The 19,195-nt window shown below is 42.7% G+C and overlaps 1 protein-coding gene across 3 annotated transcripts in view; it reads right to left on the bottom strand.

The window, feature by feature from the left end:
- Positions 1-410: 410 nt before the first annotated feature.
- The window catches only part of ap2a1 (adaptor related protein complex 2 subunit alpha 1), a 62,936-nt gene continuing 44,151 nt past the window's right edge, over positions 411-19,195 (bottom strand). For all 3 annotated transcript variants that reach the window (XM_043679527.2, XM_043679528.2, XM_043679525.2), the window contains 8 exons: positions 16,997-17,079; positions 15,760-15,849; positions 12,699-12,822; positions 12,307-12,423; positions 12,025-12,094; positions 10,143-10,277; positions 8,745-8,833; positions 411-7,320 (listed from right to left, as the gene is read on the bottom strand). In XM_043679527.2, coding sequence (XP_043535462.1) covers positions 8,756-8,833; positions 10,143-10,277; positions 12,025-12,094; positions 12,307-12,423; positions 12,699-12,822; positions 15,760-15,849; positions 16,997-17,079 — 697 coding nt within the window. In that variant the 3' untranslated portion in view covers positions 411-7,320; positions 8,745-8,755. The remainder of the gene's footprint in view (positions 7,321-8,744; positions 8,834-10,142; positions 10,278-12,024; positions 12,095-12,306; positions 12,424-12,698; positions 12,823-15,759; positions 15,850-16,996; positions 17,080-19,195) is intronic.

Genomic DNA, 19,195 nt, shown 5'->3' with positions numbered 1-19,195 from the left:
TTCAAATTTAACAGGCACCCTCTTCCCCGTAATTCCAGAATTACAGGCAAAATATTCATTATGGAATGCACTTCCATGTCAATGAGCAGGTCATCATTTACATCAAGGTACTCATGGTTTTAGTCCACAAAGCAGAATTGAAGGCCAATTTTTCTTTTGTTTCTAAGTTTCCTTCTTTTGAAGATATTGACTGTGCCCAGGTCAAAAGTTCCACTGATAAGGTCAGTGCCTCATCCAAGTGAACCTCTCTCATAGTGCGAGCCTGGAAAGCTATTCATCTTTAAGGGCATCACAACCAATCCAAATTCTCCCCCTTTCCCCCCACTTTATCATTCTTGGTGAGTCTTGCATTCATTAACAGTGCACGTTGTGAAGACACAGAAAAATAAATCAGCTCAGAGACAGGGAACTGATCATTATGGTCAGTTTATCTACATAGTGTCCTTCATTGTACATTTGCTTTTGTTAAACATATTCTGTCGTTTAACACTGATGGGAGATTCACATCTCGGGTGTATACAGACACACACAGCACACACAATATTCTAAGCTGCTCCTCTAATGAAACAGTAATTGCATAGTAACATCATAATCCTACTTTGGATTCAGCCATACTGGTACTCAGATGTTCATTAGATCAGACACAGATTATTTCAATTTTAACTCTAGCCACTGCCCTCCCCACCTCATCTCCTGCTGAGGTACAAATGCCAGTTAACTTCCAGCGTCTTCTCCCAAGTGGACTGTCTTCATGAGCAAGTGTGAACTACAGAGTTTAGGAAATCCAGTAAGATGAAGGCAACTCCTGACCACACGGTACACTTATTTTATCATTTCACTGGATACTGATCCAATGAAGGGTATTCTAACTAGATCCCCAACTTGAGATGTGACAAAGCCATTTGTAGGGACCTATCCATCTAGCGAAACCTGCTCTCCGTTACTGCAATCGTGATGACTTGGCACAATGAAGCCAATTGAATGGTTCACTCTCCTTGTACAGCAGCTCCTCATTGTCTCCATGGTAACCAAAGTGCATCTTCCCTTCTAACCTCCTAAATAAAATAGCAAATGTCATCTCGTGAAAAAGGATTTTTGTTTGAGGGAAATTTCTTTTTCAATGCAGCTCCCTTTCCTGCCCCACTTCTCGACAGTCCCTTTTGCCTAGTCGCCAGAACACTACCTCATTGCTCACATATCCTTACTGATACTCGCCATCTGTTATTCCAGGTTGCTGTGACCAGAGAACATTCCAATTTTGCTGAGTGCCTCAATGGCACTCCCCACCACTCTGAAGTGCCAATGCCAACAGTGGAGTGAGAGACAGATCAACGTGTGGTGACAGGCTGGGGGTGAGAGGCAGGAGTGTAGAATGTAAGACGTGAAGTCAAGGAGCCCAGCAATTTATGCAAACCAGCACAACACTCAACACCTGCCAAAACAGCAGAAAACTGCTGCAGTTGCCCAGCCTCGCACTTGAGCTTCAGTGAGGGTTACAATAGGAAAGGACAGTCAGTACTCCACTATAGGCACACTTGACTTTAATCGCACAAACAATAAGGTTAGCCCAACTTCTGCCGTGCCTAAAACATTCCATTTCTCCAAGGTGGGCATTGCACTAACTGCTGCAGAGGTGAACTTGAATCTCGATCATCTCAACTGTAAATTAGGCAAGAGTGGGATGAGGCATTAGTGAGAGTCCATTTTATAACGATCTTGCAACATCCACACGGGGATTTCTGTGACAACAAAGGACAATACGAAGGAACATTTGATCGTTGGTGCACACAAAACGGACACGTGTAAGTGGAAACTAAAACAGATGGAGAGTCCAGAATAATCAGACTGAAACCCCGAAGTATCCCTGAACTTTCTGAGCATGAGGAGAGACATGACAAAACATCTTTAAGGAATTAGGATTGGATATTTCCATGTTTGCATTGGCAGGCAAGCGTCAGTAAGCAGAACACATCTTTAAGTTAACTGGCAAAAAGAATCAGTAATTTACTTTTTAAAACTGTGTGTTGATGTGGTATATACTGGCCGAAAGGGTGATGGAAATTGATTTAGTTATTAAATATTTTAATAATTATTTTCAAATTTTTAACAATTTTGGAACATTACAGGGGCAAGCAACGTGATTAATTGAACTTCCTTGGAGCCAAAAGAGGTGAAATGGATCAAAAGCCATCTTCTTTGCTGTAAGATTTTATAATATACACCCAAAGCTGAATTCACATCTTTTTGTTCAATAAAATTGAATTACTTGCAATTTTTTTTTTTCAAATTACCTCCAGTACACACAATCAGTAAAAAGGATTTTCAATCCTGCTGCATAACTTCAGGTTGCTCAGAAATGTACCAAATTGCCTCACAAGAAATGACTTAAATTTCTGCAGTGCAGGCACTGTTGCTATGTCAAGAGTGTACAGCTGACATTTTACATACAGCAAGATCCCATGAAGGAAGAGCATCATGAACGTCCAGAGAATCAATCTCCTGGTGCTCAACAGGAATGTTGACTTGGAATAATCTTCGCACTTCTGCGCTCTCAGTGCCAGGGGCTCAGTATGTGGAGCCTTAGTTCAACGCGTCACCCAAAGGGCTGTGCAGCACTGCCTCACTGCTATGGCAGCTGCAAGAGTCCCAACTGTCTAAATGGAGTAACTGGAGTAATGATTTAGACATCATCCTTAGAATGAGAAAACCATTTCAATAAAAGATACCAACAGTTTGATAATGGATGGCCAACATGGACATATGCACACGGGATATTTCACATAAAAAATTCAACAAGAGCTTCCATTTGCTGAAGCTCTGATACAAACAGGTTCAATTCTGGTGTTACTCTGGTGTGCGTAAGGAGAAATAAAGGCATGGACTGCCTGAATGGTTTGTAGGGTCAGCAGACTCTGACTGGCTGATAGTGTCAGGCTGACTGGACAGAAGGGCTGCAAAGAGGGTCAGCTGAACAGCTTTCATCCCAGCACCACAAGGGCACAGAACTGCAGCCATCAGCTGAACTTGCCTAGCAGTGCCACTATCAGCATTTATGGATGGGCCTAACATCAGCTAATTCAATGCAGACTGAAGACAGAAGTCAAGGATCTCACTGGTCCCTACAGCTCAAGAGTTCAAGGTGATCAGTGGAATCTGGAAGGTCAGAGATTAACAAAATGCAAAAGACAACATCACCAAGATCTTCAGGAGATGGGCAGCTGAGGGAACTTTGTAAACTCTGTGGCCCACTGAACCCACCCTAGTCGTGAAGGAACTTTACTGGAGGGGGTGGAGAGGAGGAGGGGTCTAGTTCAATCCTGTTTCATACAAAAGGAAATTTAGAAAGGGTTCATGTTAAAAGGATACAAGGAATGTGGATTGGATTTTGTACTGCACTCTTTTAACAATCAACCCTTATGTATCCTGAGCAAGTACCTCAGCTTCTGAATCAAATTTAAATCGCCTCCCCCCACCCCATGTCCGATCTATCGAGGCATCAAATGCAGATTTACCAGTAGGGCTGGTTACACAGAGCAAAGGCTGGAGGCACACAGACAAATATACTGCATTATAGATCACACAATATCATACACTTTTGCCTTGATTGAACTATGACTAAAGTGCTACACATCACTAAGTTAATCGCTTTAATACATATTGCATTTAGGAAAACAAAAGAGAAAGAACCTCACTCATGATCTGTAAACATGCTGCTTTTAAACAAGGCAACAGAGTGGTTATTGTCACAAGAATGGCTTCCCTGGTTCCCAGAAGAGACAGCAAGCTCCAATAATCACTATGCATCTCTCTGCTCTTAGAGTTGAGTGCAGCCACCCCAGATTTACAAAGAAATGGAAAAGGATCAAGTCAACGAGGTACATGGTAACCCAAAAGGTTTGGTTCCCAGCTGTCTGAATTATTGGAAAACATGGACACAGTAGAAGATTGAAAGATGCAGACTGGGTAGCAAGTCTAACAGGTTCCACAGGTCATCAAGAAACCTCTGACAGAAAGAAACTACAGTCCTAACAGGTGGATAATTACTGTTAAACAAAAGAATTTGCTTCTGTAAAATTCTCCACTCAAGGACTTGACTCTTGGGTTATGGCGTTGTGAGTGCCACTCAGCACCTCCCCCAAGTGGCTTGTGTTCCAAGTGAATGGCACTAGGCGATTTCACTCTGGAGGCTCCCCCCACCCCCCCTCCCCTGGCCAAACTTGATCATTTACATTCAAAGCTGCATGCCTGTCCAACAGCAGCTGCTGCACAGTATCCAGAAGGGACACCAAGGGATTCCTCTCTGCCCCAGACCACGTGATTGCCTTCATGTCTCAGATAGATCAGTCGGTGGATTTTGCCATTTCTTGGCTCTAGAACACTGGAAAATACCTTCAGCCAGCTCCAAAGCAAACTTGATTACAAGAACCCCCTTATAGCCTTTAGTTCTGGAAAACCCATTCAAAAATGTTGAGATAGAGCAGCAAAGACAATTAATGGGAGTGTCAATGATTTAAGACGGCAAAGAAGCAGTTCTATATCAATTGGCTCGATGGTTAGCACTGCTGCCTCACAGCACCAGGGCCCTGGGTTCAATTCCAGCCTCAGGTGACTATCCGTGTGGAGATTACACATCCTCCTGTGTCTGCGTAGGTTTCCTCCCGCTGCCCACAGAAATGTAGGTTAGGGTGGATTGCCCATATTAAATTGCCCATAGTGCCCAGGGATGTGCAGGCTAGATGGGTTAGCCATGGGGAATGCAGGGTTACAGGGATAGAATGAAGGGTTAAGTCTGGGTAGGATGCTCTTTGTAGGGTCAGTGTGGACTGAATGGCCTACTTCCACACAGTAGGGTTTCTATCCTTTTCATAAATGTGGATAATTCTCAAAATTACAAAATCAAGTTTCATGACAGATAAGGTGGCAAAATATCTAGGGATTAAGAACTGAAAATCTACAATATATGTCTTACATTTGCATGCAATTCCAGACAACCTTTTACATTAAATTCTGATCCCTACTTTTAGAATGGAAACCACCATGTAACCACATCATGCTGTAATTACACTCTCCTACCGGCTGTGCTAAAGCATTACAAATTTACGCAGGTTTGTGAAGTTGAAGTAGAAAAGGTCAAAATGGACCATTTTGAAACAATGACTGAATGATTATCTGGTCAATTCTTAGCAGGATGTGAACGAAGAGCAAATTATTTACGAAGATAAAATGTCAAGGAGTCTCCACACAGAGAAAGACAAGTGAGATGGAGTGGGAGCATGGATTATCAGTGTTTAATTCAATGGGAGAAGCAAACTCAGTGGCTGCATCCTCTAGGAAGATGCTGCACTCTGTTCATTCCTTGCCTGTATGTTCAGACATAGCTCAAAACAAAATGTCAAAGAAACAGCAATTCCCACTCCATCCACCTGCAATGAGTACAGTCAGTCAACTTGGTTCCCGATAAGTAATTATAACGGTTAGGTTTTGAAGTCGACTGTGGGACCTCAATGTTGGAAGAAAGTTAGGAACAGGAGCAAGTTATAAGGGTTGCTTGAACCCTTCAGTATGATCAAGACTGGATCTCTAAGTTAACTCCACTTTCCCTCAGAACTATGATTTCCAGTGCTGAATATACTCAAAAGCAAGCATCCATAGACCTCTATCCAGAAGATGATTCCCAAAGCTCTTTTTAATCCAGCAGCACAGCAAGTTACAGAAAGCCACCGATCAGATGACTTCAAGTCATGGACACTTTAGAAATACATTTCTTTTTAGTGGTTTTGTGGTCATGAATCTCACTGCCAAGTGTCACTAACATTCCTTCCCCTCACTCTGCAAGGCACTAGTTAGACTACACCCAGAATACTGTAAACAGTTTTGGTCCCCTTATCCAAGGAAATATTTACTGCCATTGGAGGCAGAGAGAAAGTTCACTAGTTTGATCCCAGACACAATGGGATTTTCTTATAAGGAGAGGTTGAGTAGACAGGGCCTGTACTCAAGAGTCCGGAGAGAGAAACCGTGAAACAGAAAGGGGCTGAGAGGTTGTCCCCCACCGTGTAGGAGAATCTAGGACCAGAAAAGAAAGTCTCAGAGTAAGGCGGTCACCCAAATAGAGAAGAAAAAATTTCTGAGAATATTCGATCCCTTACTCCACAGGGCTGGGTTACAATGATGACATAGACTTCTAATTAATAAAGTGAATCAAAGGTTATGGGGAAGAGGCAGATTAGTGGAGCATTGAGGTTAACCATGATCTAAATGGTAGTGCAAGTTCAGATGGGTTAAATGGCTGACTTCTGCTCCTACCTCTTATGGTCTTTCTCCAGCCCATGGGAAAGAAAGAATTTCCTCAGGATTCCTTGTGGTGGCCACTGTAACTTAAATGGCAATCCTGCTGGAGTCTGCAATGGGATTTCTGCAAGAAGTGCAGCGTTGAGGAGCAGCTCAGGATGGCTGACGTGACTCTTTCCTCACCTTGTACTGTGCAAATTAAAATCATGGACAGAACACACTGGGTACGTAGGATCTGCCAGATGCAATACAGTGGGTGCTGTACAGTAAGACAAGCTGGGAACTTTATTCACATTCTTTTGTTCTCTTGTATTTTTGTTTCCTTTTCCAAGGTTACATTTTGACTCGCGCATTTCATTGAGGCTACAGCAACTCCATTTGTTAAAATGGTCCGACTCATTGCTGCCACTGAAAATTCAATTTGGCTGCCCTCTCCCCCCTCAATTTACCAGCGGTTTTGCTCTTGTTAAAAATCAGCCTTTGAAACTGGTTAGGCTCTCTCTATTTTATAGAGCTCAGCAAAGAAGCCCCACTGCCCTGTTATCCAGTCACTTGGGTTAGTTCTATATACAGGCGTTAGGCAGATGGGATTCTCCTGAACAAAAACGAGGAAGGGTTACACTAAACCTGGGGTAAGCACACCATTTATAAGACAACTCCCAGAGCAGTAGTTATAGGGGTAGTGGGTAAAAGAAACAGGTGGGGATTAACAAGCAAGCTGATCCCAAATAGACAGATGACACATTCAAAATTGAAGGACGTTTTGAGTGAAGCAGAGTGCTGGAGAGGGCAGGGGGTTGGGGGAGGAGGGGGGGGAACAAAAAGAGAAATTTTGAACTTTTGAATGCAGGAGACAGAAGCAGTTTAGGCTGCTTTTCCTCTCGATTTATGATGCCAAATCCGGTTCCTTGTAAAATCCATGAAGAGCTGGGTCTGCACAAGATGGGGAAGCTGGCTTGAGAAGTGTAGACGCTGAGGAGCTGGCTCATGGACACAGACTTCCCAGACTCGGAACCAAAGAAAGTAGTGCTGGCATGAAAGCAGATTCAGAGTAAGGAACAATTCACCCCATTCTCATGTTTCATTGCATTTACACTAAAGCAAGCATTCCTACTCAATCGCACGCATCATGCAGCTTGTGCTGACTACTAACAGCAGGGGAGGAGGGAATGAGAATTCGACTTGAGTGAGACTCAAAGGTGACAAGAGAGCAGACTTTGTTTTCTAAAGAAACGAGGGAAGACAGAGGATGAGAAGGGAACTGTTCCAGTCTTTTTGCACTTGTAACAAAATGTAAAGCTTTACGGTTAAATAAAAAAAGTTTGCCCACCCTCTTAAATTTTCAGTGGTGACATTTAAACAGCTGACTTAACAGTGACCAGAGAGTAAATTGGTCGTACAGGTATTTCCATCCAACCCTAAATAAGGAGGTATATACAGATACATTTTACAATTATTTCATACTTTCTTTTAATATCAGGAATGACTATATCGATTAACAATGAGGTGGAACTTCCAGGTCTTTTGGTATTTGGGCATCATCTAAATGAAATGTGCAGAGGCATGGGGAACAGAAAGGGCAAGTCACTGAATGGCTACTGGAAATATTCTGTCCCCACACACTCTCTCCATCTCTCAGAAGGCAATTTCTTGTTCCTAGAGAAACAGGCGTCTTCAGAAAACAGGTGTCCCTCAACAGCCTGATGCTGCTGTGGTCTGTGTGCAAGCTCAGGCAGTGAGTTAACATGGGCTGTTCCAAGTGGGAAAGGGGCAGGGAGTGGGTGCGAGAGGGGCTTCATGGCCGAGTCTGACTTCACCCTCATCACACACTGGCACAGCCCAACACTCCAGCAGAGGAACACAGAGACAAGCAACTGTCGACAACGGTCACCCGCCAACCCAGAACAGCCGAAGGGGAATGGCATCGCCAAACCATGGAGTTAATTCAGCACACCTGGGTGTGGCTCAGCCTGACACTGTGGCGGCTGTACCAAGCTGGGGTTTGAGAGGTTCCTTTCTAATCGCTGTTTCTTAAGAAACGAAAAGCAGGCAGTGAGGGCTACGGCCGTCATGTCCAATAATCCCAGGGATAGGGGCGCATTGCAATCATGGAGGGGCTCTCGTCAACATGATTGAGAAGTACCACAGATAGCAGCTATGTAGTGTCAGCATCCCCACAACCTGGTGTCAGCCCTGCTCACCCTTTCCATTTCCCTCTGCCACACGATGCCTTGCATACCAAGGAATCTTCCAAGCTCCTCAATAGCAAAAAAAACCCTCTACAATCACGTAAACATATACTGCACTGAAAAGGACGTCATATGATGCTTCTTGAAGTTTTCACTGGACGTGGCGCATAGATAAATGGACCATCACACACTCATGCACGCACAGACACACACACACACTCAGACTCAAAACAAACACACAGTATAGTGTAAGAGATCGATTACATGTTGAGGCTTCAGAACTGTTGAGACAGTAATGCACATAGTCGCTTCGACACAGCCTCCTTGCTTGTGCGTAGTGTGAGGCGATACATCTGAAGGAAAAGGAGAGAGAGACAAAACAAACAAACATGAGCCACTTCCACTGACATGTGCAGGTCAAATAAAAATCGGACGAAGGGCAGCATGCAGAGAAACCCCATTAAAGCAGTTTGCACAGGTTTGTAGAAGTAGAATATTATTTGAGGCACAAGTCAAAGAGAACAAAGCCTCCAAATTACTCAAAGCCACACCCTCCCAAATTTCAACACCTCCCCAGGTTCCAGACTGTTCTCATTCAATATTCATGTCCTGGATTGTTCCAAAGAGTTGGGTATTTGGGCTGATAGTACCGACATCTGCCAGAAATCATCTCCAATGGAGGTCAGCCAACGGCCAGTATAAACTGCCGTTTTAGTAAAACCACTGACCCATTGAGGAGTGGGGACCCAAGGCACTCTCCGCATTTATGTGATAACTTGAACTACAAAGCCTGGCATCCACCATGCCATTAAGTGGCACAGGACATCAGGAGATTAAATCCACTCAAATGGCCTCCAACTATCACGTTAAATGCTCACTCCCGACACCAATGCAGTGGCAGCAGTGCATACCAGCTATTAGATGCACTGCAGTAACTTATTAAGCCTTCTTTGACAACAGCTTCCAACCCGTGACCTCTACAAACACTGAAAAAGAGGGCAATAGAGGCTTGGAGTGCACTGCCACCTACAAGATCCCCACCTCAAGCTGCACACCACTCTGACCTGGAACTATTGCACCATTCCTTCACTGTTGCTGGATCAAAATCCTGGCAGTATCCTTTACTCATGTTCTTCAGGGTAGGAAACTACCGTCCTTACCTGTTCTGACCTACATGTGACTCCAGACCCACAGGAATGTGAGTCAAGATTAGAGTGGTGCTGGAAATGCACAGGTCAGGCAGCATCAGAGGAGCAGGGAAATTGACATTTTTTTGGGCAGGAGCCCTTCATCAAGAGCAATTTTCCTGCTGCCTCGGATACTGCCTGACCTGCTGTGCATTTCCAACACCACTCTAACCTTGACTCTAATCTCCAGAATCTGCAGTCCTCACTTTCGCCACAGGAATGTGGTAGACAATTAAACTGCCCTCTGGGTAATTAAGGATAGGTAATAAATGCTGGCCTCGCCAGTGACACTCTCATCTCACGCATGCAGATTTAAAAAAAAAACTCCTTTCCTAACAGCACTGGATATCCCAACATCACATGGACTGCAGAGTTCAAGAAAGCAGTTCATAACATCTTCTCAAGGGCAACAATGCTGTTCTAGCCAGCAACGCCCACATCCCACCAATGAATTTTTAAAAAGCATGTCACCAACCTGTGCCTGACTGTTGGGTTCCAGCCTCAACAAACAGCCAACCTGGATGGATTTTGTGTGAATGACTCCTGCGCCAACAAAGTTGTCACGATTGGGGTCGACATCCTGGAGCAGAGCGGAGCCAAATCCTATTAACTAGGAGAATGAAAAGAGAAAAATAAATCAATTGGAATATCCGAGTGGAGTGACAGCCAGAAGCCCTGCCTGACGGTGTGAAAACCGACAGTATCCCTTTCAGCAAGTTATAAATACTTTGCCCTGTCTCACCAATTTGCCCCCTTCTGTCACTTAAAAGCTCCCACTGGACTCTCATTCACTTAACCTTCAAAAAGCAGAACATCAAAGACAGTAATCTTTGGGTTATTGCCAGTGCCATGTGCTAGTGAGAGAATAGGAACAAGAAGTTAGGACAGATAAATCAATGGCCAAGGAGAAGGTGCTGTGGGAAAGGATTCAGAGTTTTAGATCAGTGGAATCTCTTTTGGGCAGAAAAGACTTGTTTAAAAGGGTTGGGTTTTATCTGAATTGGAGGGGGAACCAATATTCTGACGGGCAGATTTAGTGGACCTACTCAGGAGGGTTTAAATAAGTGGGAGTTAGGGGGATATAGGGGCGAGTGTGGGCTCGAAGGGATCCTAAGTAGCAGTGAGGATAGAAAGACAGATGAGATTGGTTCGGAATTTTAAAAAAGTGACTTAATTATAGGAGGATAGGAAGGGAGACAAGAGTGGGGGGTGGGGGGGGGGGAGGAGAGTGGTGTTTTTGATTCAGAAAACATTGCTGCTGTAATTAGGCAAGAGATTTCTAAGGGATTGCCCAGTGAAGCTATATGGGTGGAACATGGAAATAAGAAGGGGACAATATACATAGCCGGATTATAAAATAGAGTCACCCCAATAATCAGCAGGAAATTGAGGAGCAAATATGTAGGGAGATCTCAGATATGTAAGAATAAAGGGGTTGTAATAGTAGGAGATTTTAACTTTCCATACATAAATCGCAACTTTCATAGTGTTAAGGGTTTAACGTTTGTTAAATGTATGCCAAAACAAAATTTCTTTAACAATATGCAAATATACCTGCTAGAGATGTACCTAGAGGGGGAACTCTTAAGCTCTTACTCACCTGACTCTTTCTAGCCCTTCTACAACAACGGGAACAGCTAAAAACATCTTTCCAGCTCTGTGGCCTGGAGACTTCCACTAACTTGCTCAGCCTGAGATATTTCTAAAATCTGCCCTTCTGTTGGGGCGATTGTTCTTTTGAACTCAAACTCTTATTAGCCCATGACCAATATCTGTAGATAAAACTCAGCTTTATAAAACACACTGTATTTAACTTACGACATTGCTGATTCCTCACCAGTCATTTCACACAAGTTTCTGCTTTCTTGGACAGGCTGTTTTGACCTCACTGTTGAAAATGATTTTGACTTTTTTAAAAAAGAAAAAAGCCCCCTTCACAAACCCATTCACCCCTAGTTGAATCCAAGTTTCCAAATGATTCCAGTATTTTAAAATCTTCATCACATTAGCACTGTCTGCTTGACACCTCACTCTGAATGATCATTCTTCGTCTGTTAGAATTAGAAGTAGCTTTATTGTCATATGTATTCATGAATCGAGTGAGAAGTTTACAAGTTACCACTTACAGGACTATCTTAGGTACAAAAAGATACCTAGATACAAATTCTTATGATTGGGAAATGGTGTTGAAAACATATCCATCATGACTGGATGCTGGAGTTGATTCAATGAGCCGAGAGGCCCACTCTGCTCCTATACCTTATGGTCTTACTGCCTTTCCTCAGACAAAGGTTCATACTCATTACGAACAGTGCAACAAGGAAGATGAGCTTTAAGGGATAAAGGGAGAAGTTTACCTTAGCCTTGGTGACCTCAGTGTCCATAGGGTGATTAGCTTTAAAGATCTTCTGTGCTTCCTGCTGGGGACTGGTGAAAAGAAAAAAAGATACCATAAATAACACATTGGCAGCGATGTCGAAGGCTCGTGCAGATCATCAGCATCTTTTACAATCACATCAAACATTTCCACCACCTGTAAATGTTATCAGCACCCAACCTCCCAACCGCCTAAGCCTCCACCATACAGGGTTCACTGTCCAGTGTGATTACCAGAACTCCAGACTCTGTTCTCTGTGTACCTGCTGAGCTGTTTCCAACGCTGGAAGAAGTCTTCAGATGCCATCTCCGTTGGTTGGAAAAACTTGTTGACGGTTATGGGCAGCTTTAGGGTGATATTTTGCACGGTTCCACCATATCTACCAACCAAAGGGGGAAGAGAGAGATTTTTAAAATGAAATTTAGATAGATATTTAAAAAGAGATTAGATTTAGGAAGCTTGATTCTCCGTTCCAGTTGTGTTGTACCAGGAGGAGAAATTTATGCTTCACATTTTGGGAAGAAAGAGCGGGTAATGGTTACAAAGAATAAACAAATAAATTGCAGCTATTAGCTGAGTGGCTGTAAATGATTATAAAAAAAGGTTTGCAGATGGTTTCAAATGAAGCTGGCAATCACTAAGTAAACTCTGTACCTGAACTGAATGTTCAGCAGGGGGGCCTCAGTGAAATCTGACAAACATTCGATGTTAATCACTTGCTGAACCTGTGCTCCACCTTCTACAATCGGCTCCACTGGCTTGGCCTGAATATTCAGCTGTGGCAACAGGGTTAAAGAATTTAACATGCTATTGCATGACACCTTCTTCACTTCCTCACTTAAATATTTCTTCTTTCTCATACGCACCTCACTTCTCATAGTTCCACGGACCGCAACTGCCTTCTGGCACCTTGACAAATTTCTGTTTCTTGCAGTCCAGTATAGACAATGTCTTTCAGGTGACTATTAAACTGGGAGAGAATCAACTGGCCGAGGTTGATTTTTGTGCAAATGCAGAGGGAGACACAATATGTATACACAGGGACTAGATAACCAACGCCACCCCAGAAACCTGAACACATGATCCAGGGTGACACTACAGCACTACATTCCAACACTGTTGGAATCAAAACAAAAAAAAAATGCTGGAAATCACAGGTGGTCAGGCAGCATCTATGGAAAGAGATAACAAGCTACTGTTTTGAGTGTAGATGACTCTAGACTTGAAGTGTCAGCTTGCTCTCTTTCCATTGATGCTGCCTGACCTCCTGTGATTTCCAGCATTTTTTTTTTGATTTGATTCCAACAGTATTGTGCTCCCTTGGCCCAACACTGTAGTGTCTGCCTGGATCATGTGACCCACAGATTTACAGCATTTTTTTGTTTTCAGTATAGATTCCAGCATCTGCAGGAATTTGCTGCTACACGACTGTTGGACCTTTACAAAAAAACACTTGACATTGTTAAGAAGCGTATCATCAGGTGGAGCTCTCCTGGGTCCTAGTTAATGTTTACCCCTCAATGTTGCCAAACACAACCTGGTCAATATTGCTTATGGAAGCTTGCTTATGTACAAATTGGCTGACTGGCACATTTTTGTTATTACAGATACTCAAAAGCAAGATACGTATGGCTCATTCCCCCTACAGTGCTTGTTACCTGGCTTTCAAACACAGAATCCAGTGCTTTCACTAAAGTTCTTGCTATCTCCACAGAGATAGTCCTGGGTCTAATATGGAATACAACTAGACTTGGCAGTAGGTGGCAACTGTCACTGCAAAAGTCTCTCTGAACATGCTGCATTTCTGTAAGTGAGATCCTTTATATAAAGGTTGTGTTTGCTGTTTGGGTCCTAGTCTGAATGATTAGGCAAGGCATTTAACCCACTGTATGTGAAGTCGCCATCCAATTGGACCCACTGCCCTCTGGCATTTTCCTAGAGCCCAATTTTCTTTCTTCCCAAGTTTTTATTCAGTCCCCTTTTGAAAGTCACTATTGAAACTGCATCCATGATACTTTCAAGAAGGATATTCTAGACCATAACTCAGTAGATTTTTCTTCTATGCACTGTCTAGCAACTGGTTCTTTTGCCAATTAGATGTTTAAACAAAAAAATCATTCATGAATTGTGGACATCATTGGCTTATATGGACGGTGATAATGAGTCACCTTTTAAAACCACTGCAACCTATGAAGGGGTAGGTACATCCACAGTGCTGTTAGGAAGGGAGCTTAAGCATTTATTACCCAGCAGAGAAGGAACAATGAGATACTCAGTTCTGATAGCTCCATTCTAATGTGATCTCACGTTATTATGAAATCATGCAATTTAAACTAATGGGGCTAGTATTACATTATAGCCGATACAGGCAAGGAAAGTTCATGTTCTACAAATAACTACCTAAATTCTTCAATTGCATTGAAGCCAATCTGCATTGAAGCACATGTTATAGCAGAACAGATTGTATATTTTCAAGCCAGGATGGTACGTGGCTTTGAGTGGAACATGTAAGTGTTCCCATGCATCTGTTGCCCCCGTCCTTGTAAAAGTTAGCACTTGCAGGCTTGGAAAGCAATTTCATTGTCAGAGACTCATACAGCTCGGACCCTTTGGTCCAACCAGCCTATGCCGAACATAATCCCAAACTAAACTAGTCCTGCCTGCCTGCATTTGGCCCATAGCCCTCCAAACCATTTCCATTCATGTACTTATCCAAATGTCTTTTAAATGTTGTAATTTAGTCACCACTTCCTCGGAGTTCATTCCACACACAAACCATTCTCTGTGTAAAGAAAAATTGCCTCATGTCTTTAAATCTTTCTCCTCACTTAAAAATATGCTCCCTAATCTTGAAAGACCCCACCCTAGGGAAAAAACACCTACCACTAACGCTATCCATACCCCTCATGCTTTTATAATCTCTATGAGGTCACCTAAACATCCTACGCTCCAGTGAAAAGAGTTCCAATCCATCCAGCCCCTCTTTATAACTCAAACCCTCCATTCCTGGCAACCTCCTGGTAAATCTTTTCTGAATCCTCTTCTGCCTAATAATATCCTTCTTAAAACATGTATTTTGTTGAGAACAGCATGCCCTGTGAAAAACACATGGAATAGCTATCCTTGTGTATCTTATGGAGAATTGGGCATTGCATATATTATAGAGAAAAATATTGCCTGTATGGAGAATAGCATGCCCTGTGTATACATTGGAGAATAGCTGTCATAGAATCATACAGCATGGAAACGGACCCTTTGGTCCAACCAGTTTATGCTGAACATAATCCCAAACTAAACTAGTCCTGCCTGCCTGCATTTGGCCCACATCCCTCCAAACCTTTCCCATTCATGTACTTATCCAAATGTCTTTTAAACATTGTAATTGAATGTTGAAAGAGCCTCAGTTTTTGTTTTACTAACCCTTCCATCGGGGAAACAGTTTCTCTCCACCTAGTCTAACATCACCAGAATTTTGAATATTTGCATTAAATCTTTTAAACCTTCTTGGAAAGGAAAACAACTCCAGCTTTTTCATGTTACATATTACAAATTTGAACAGAAACTGGATATTTTTGCCCAAGGGGTTTGTTTTTTTTTTTTAAAAATTGACGCTTGAGTAATTGCCCTTTTAAAAGCCTTCACAGCAGCCCATATTGAACAGGAGAGCACATTCTCAGTAAATTCCGATCCATGCTGACAGGAAGCAAAAGGATATCATTTTGCAGCTCTCCAGGGCAGCTAACATTCAGTGTGAAGTTCAGGAATTGGACAGAAGTCTTGTTTCCAAAGAACAGGTACATTCGACCTAGACACGAAGACAAAATAAATTGATCAGCTCTTTCACTGACAAGGTCTTTGGCGAGGCCAGCCAAAACAGACAGCTTAGAAATTAAAAATTGTTTACTGGAAAAAATTCTAATCTTCTAAATGGAAACAATATGCTAGCAATCAAAGAAATACCAGAAAGATGCCAAGTTAACTCTCAAATTATGGAATTGGTCTTTGGATACTCCAGGGAGATGCATTCTAGGTCAGAGACTGGGGTAAGCAGTCATATCTGGTTTCCCACTCCCCACTGAGTCTCGTTGAGGTGAGGATTTGCTCCAAACGGTGATGTCTTCAATGGAAAGAGAGTCATACAGCACGAAAACAGGCACTTGGATCCAACTAGTTCATGCCCATCATAATCCCAAACTAATCTAGTCCCACCTGCTAGTGCTTGGACTATATCCCTCCAAACATTTCTTATGTACTTATCTAAATGCTGTAACTGTACTCGCATCCACCACTTCTTCTGGAAGTTCATTTCAAACATGAATCACAAAAAAAATTACCCCTTGTCTCTTTTTCAAAATCTTTCTTCTCTCACCTTAAAAATGCACCCATAGTCTTGAAACCGCTACACCGGCGAAAAAGCATCTGCCAATCACCTTATCTATACCCCTCATGATTTTATAAATGTCAGTAAGGTCAACACTCTAGTGAGAAAAGTCCCAGCCTCTCCTTGTAACTCAAACCCTCCAGTCCCAGCAAATCTTTTCTGCACCCTCTCCATCTTAATAATATCCTTGCCATAACAGGACTCCCAAAACAGGACACCATACTCCAGAAGAGGCCTCAATAACGTCTTGTACAACCTCAACATGACATCCCAACTCCTATACTCAAAAGATCTGCGCAATGAAGGCAAGGTGCGTCAGATGAGAACTTGGAATCCGGTTTCATGCACACATAGGGCTGATGGAAGTGGTGCGAGGATGCCACAAAGAGCCAGCACACTCAAGTAGAAGTGCTGGGGACAAGGAAAAGCACCATCAAGCTTGAAACTTGGAGAAAAAAGTAAAGGATTTTGCCCAAATTGTGAGCATGGTTCCTGAAACCTAATTTACCCTAACTCAAGCCTGCAAATCTGAAGAGAAAAAAAATGAACAATGAAAAGAAAAACAACTTACCCAGATTCTGTCTGTATTCTGACTTTATTCCAATCTGTAAAAGCTGGTTTTCAAACAGGACTCCGTTATTTTTGCAGACAAACCTACATTTTAGGGAATAAGGGGGGGACAGAACATGCAAATAAAAGAGAGATCAGCTGACAATGAACAGTATTGTTTATACCTACAACCAAGGCAACATGCCCGGGGAGAACAGTAGCTATTGAAAGACTTGATAGAGACCAGTGCTGTCACTTGCACTTTGACTTCAACACATTGGAAAGTCAGCATTAACATTGACTTATCCTCTCACGCTGCTCCGAGTGGTGAATCTGACACTGACAGTACTCCACCTTTGAAGCTCAAAATGCTCTCCTCAGATGCACATCAAGCTGGAAAGGACAGAAGTTATAATGGTACAGCTGGGTGACCGACACACACCAAGAGGGTAAAGCATGTTCAGTGCAGGTACTAGTCCCCAGAACTGCAGTACAGACGCAATTTTATTAGTTCAGGTGGTTCTGCTATAACACTCATTTCGTTAACACGAATTTGCTATAACATGTTGATGAATTGAGTTCAATTTCTAAAGCATGAATTGCTTATAACACAATTCCAGCCCCATTAGCTTCAATGGTGCTGCTATTACACAATTTTCTACTAACATGGGGAATTGCACAAGAACGGAACTACCGCATTATAAAAGAACTGACTGTACTCTTGCTTTTGTTGTTAAAAAATAAAATGGGAATTAATCATCCAAAGGAAAAAAAAACACAATGGCCATCTTTTTTATGTATCTACATTAACCAATGAACTTTTACAGGAGGCCATTAGGCAAAGGTTTGGGGCAACTCACTGCCTCAACACCAATACCTCTCCATAAAACAAGACCCTTCCTCTCCTCCCAACACCACCCCCCCCCCCACCCAAAACGAAACTTCTATACACTCGCTGAATCTCAAACACATTTATACTTTGCTGAGCTTCAGTCAGAGTATGGAATCCTGAAAATATTTAATCAATTGCTCCACGTCAAACGGTGCTCTGGTCACACAGCATCAGCAGTCCCCATACAGGGAAGCAGCTATACCCTCCTAGTCGCTGTGCAGACATCAACTCAAATCCTTTTTCTCTGTCCTCAATATCAGTCTTTAAGCATTTCCTCAGATGCTGGAGTTGACTTCAACAACCAAATGTCTCATATCCTTACAAATTTTTATAACGAGTTTTGAGAAGATTGTAGCTAAGGTTGAGGTTTTGCTCGCTGAGCTGAAAGGTTCATTTCCAGATGTTTCGTTACCCTACTAGGTAACATCTTCAGTGGACCTCAGCAAGCAAACCTACATCCAAATCGTTATAACATTTCGACTTCCTCTTGTGTATACACACCTGGTACAAATCTTAAATTTAAACCTGTATAACCATGAGATACAGTTGCTGTTTGCAGAGAGACAAGGAACCAGTTGACTGCCCTCATATGCAGAGCTAACTGAAGTTAGCAGCCTGAAGATACAGCATTCGAACCAATGTATCTGTCAGTGGCATCAATTAACAAACAAGTGCAAAGAACCTTCAGTCTTTCTGAAGCATAATGAGTGTTTCCACGGGGATCCCCTTCAACCCCAATAAATACAGCCTTGCAGTTTGCAAGTTGTTGATCCAACTCCTCTCGATGAATCCATGCTGTAAATATCACCAACACTGTCCTCTCTAACAATATACCAATGGCTTCTTGTACGCTTAAAGCAACAGGAGGAAATAGAACTGGTGAAATTCTAGAACTTGAAAGCCCAACATCATTAGAATTCCAAATCCGACACTAAAATGGACTGAACCTTTCTGGCCTTTGTCAGTTGAGAGCTGCACCACCTCCAATGACCAGCAGGTGGTAGTGATATGCCCTACAATAGACTTGAATGAACAGTGCAGCCAAATTGTACACAATCGGGCCATGGGATTCCCAACATCCCACTCCTGTTGCAAGAGGCTTTACTATGTTCCCTGCCATACAAAAAGAACACAGGGTGAAAGCCAGGTGACAGTCAACCTAACGTTCCAAACCCACTCAATGGGCCTGATTAATATCCATGCAGTCACCTGCTTGTCAAAGCCAGGGCAGCAGAGTCCGACACAACCAACAGTGAGAGCTTTCACCAGGCCCAGAGATCTGATTTACCGATATTGAAAATCAATGAGCTGACACATAAGTGCAATCTT

Source organism: Chiloscyllium plagiosum, unplaced genomic scaffold (genome assembly GCF_037043375.1).
Source record: "Chiloscyllium plagiosum isolate Xiang-an unplaced genomic scaffold, Cpla_swu_hap1 HiC_scaffold_33, whole genome shotgun sequence".
Classification (NCBI taxonomy): domain Eukaryota; kingdom Metazoa; phylum Chordata; class Chondrichthyes; order Orectolobiformes; family Hemiscylliidae; genus Chiloscyllium; species Chiloscyllium plagiosum.
The sequence above is the reverse complement of the archived record's forward strand: the minus strand, read 5'-3'. Positions and strand labels throughout refer to the sequence as shown.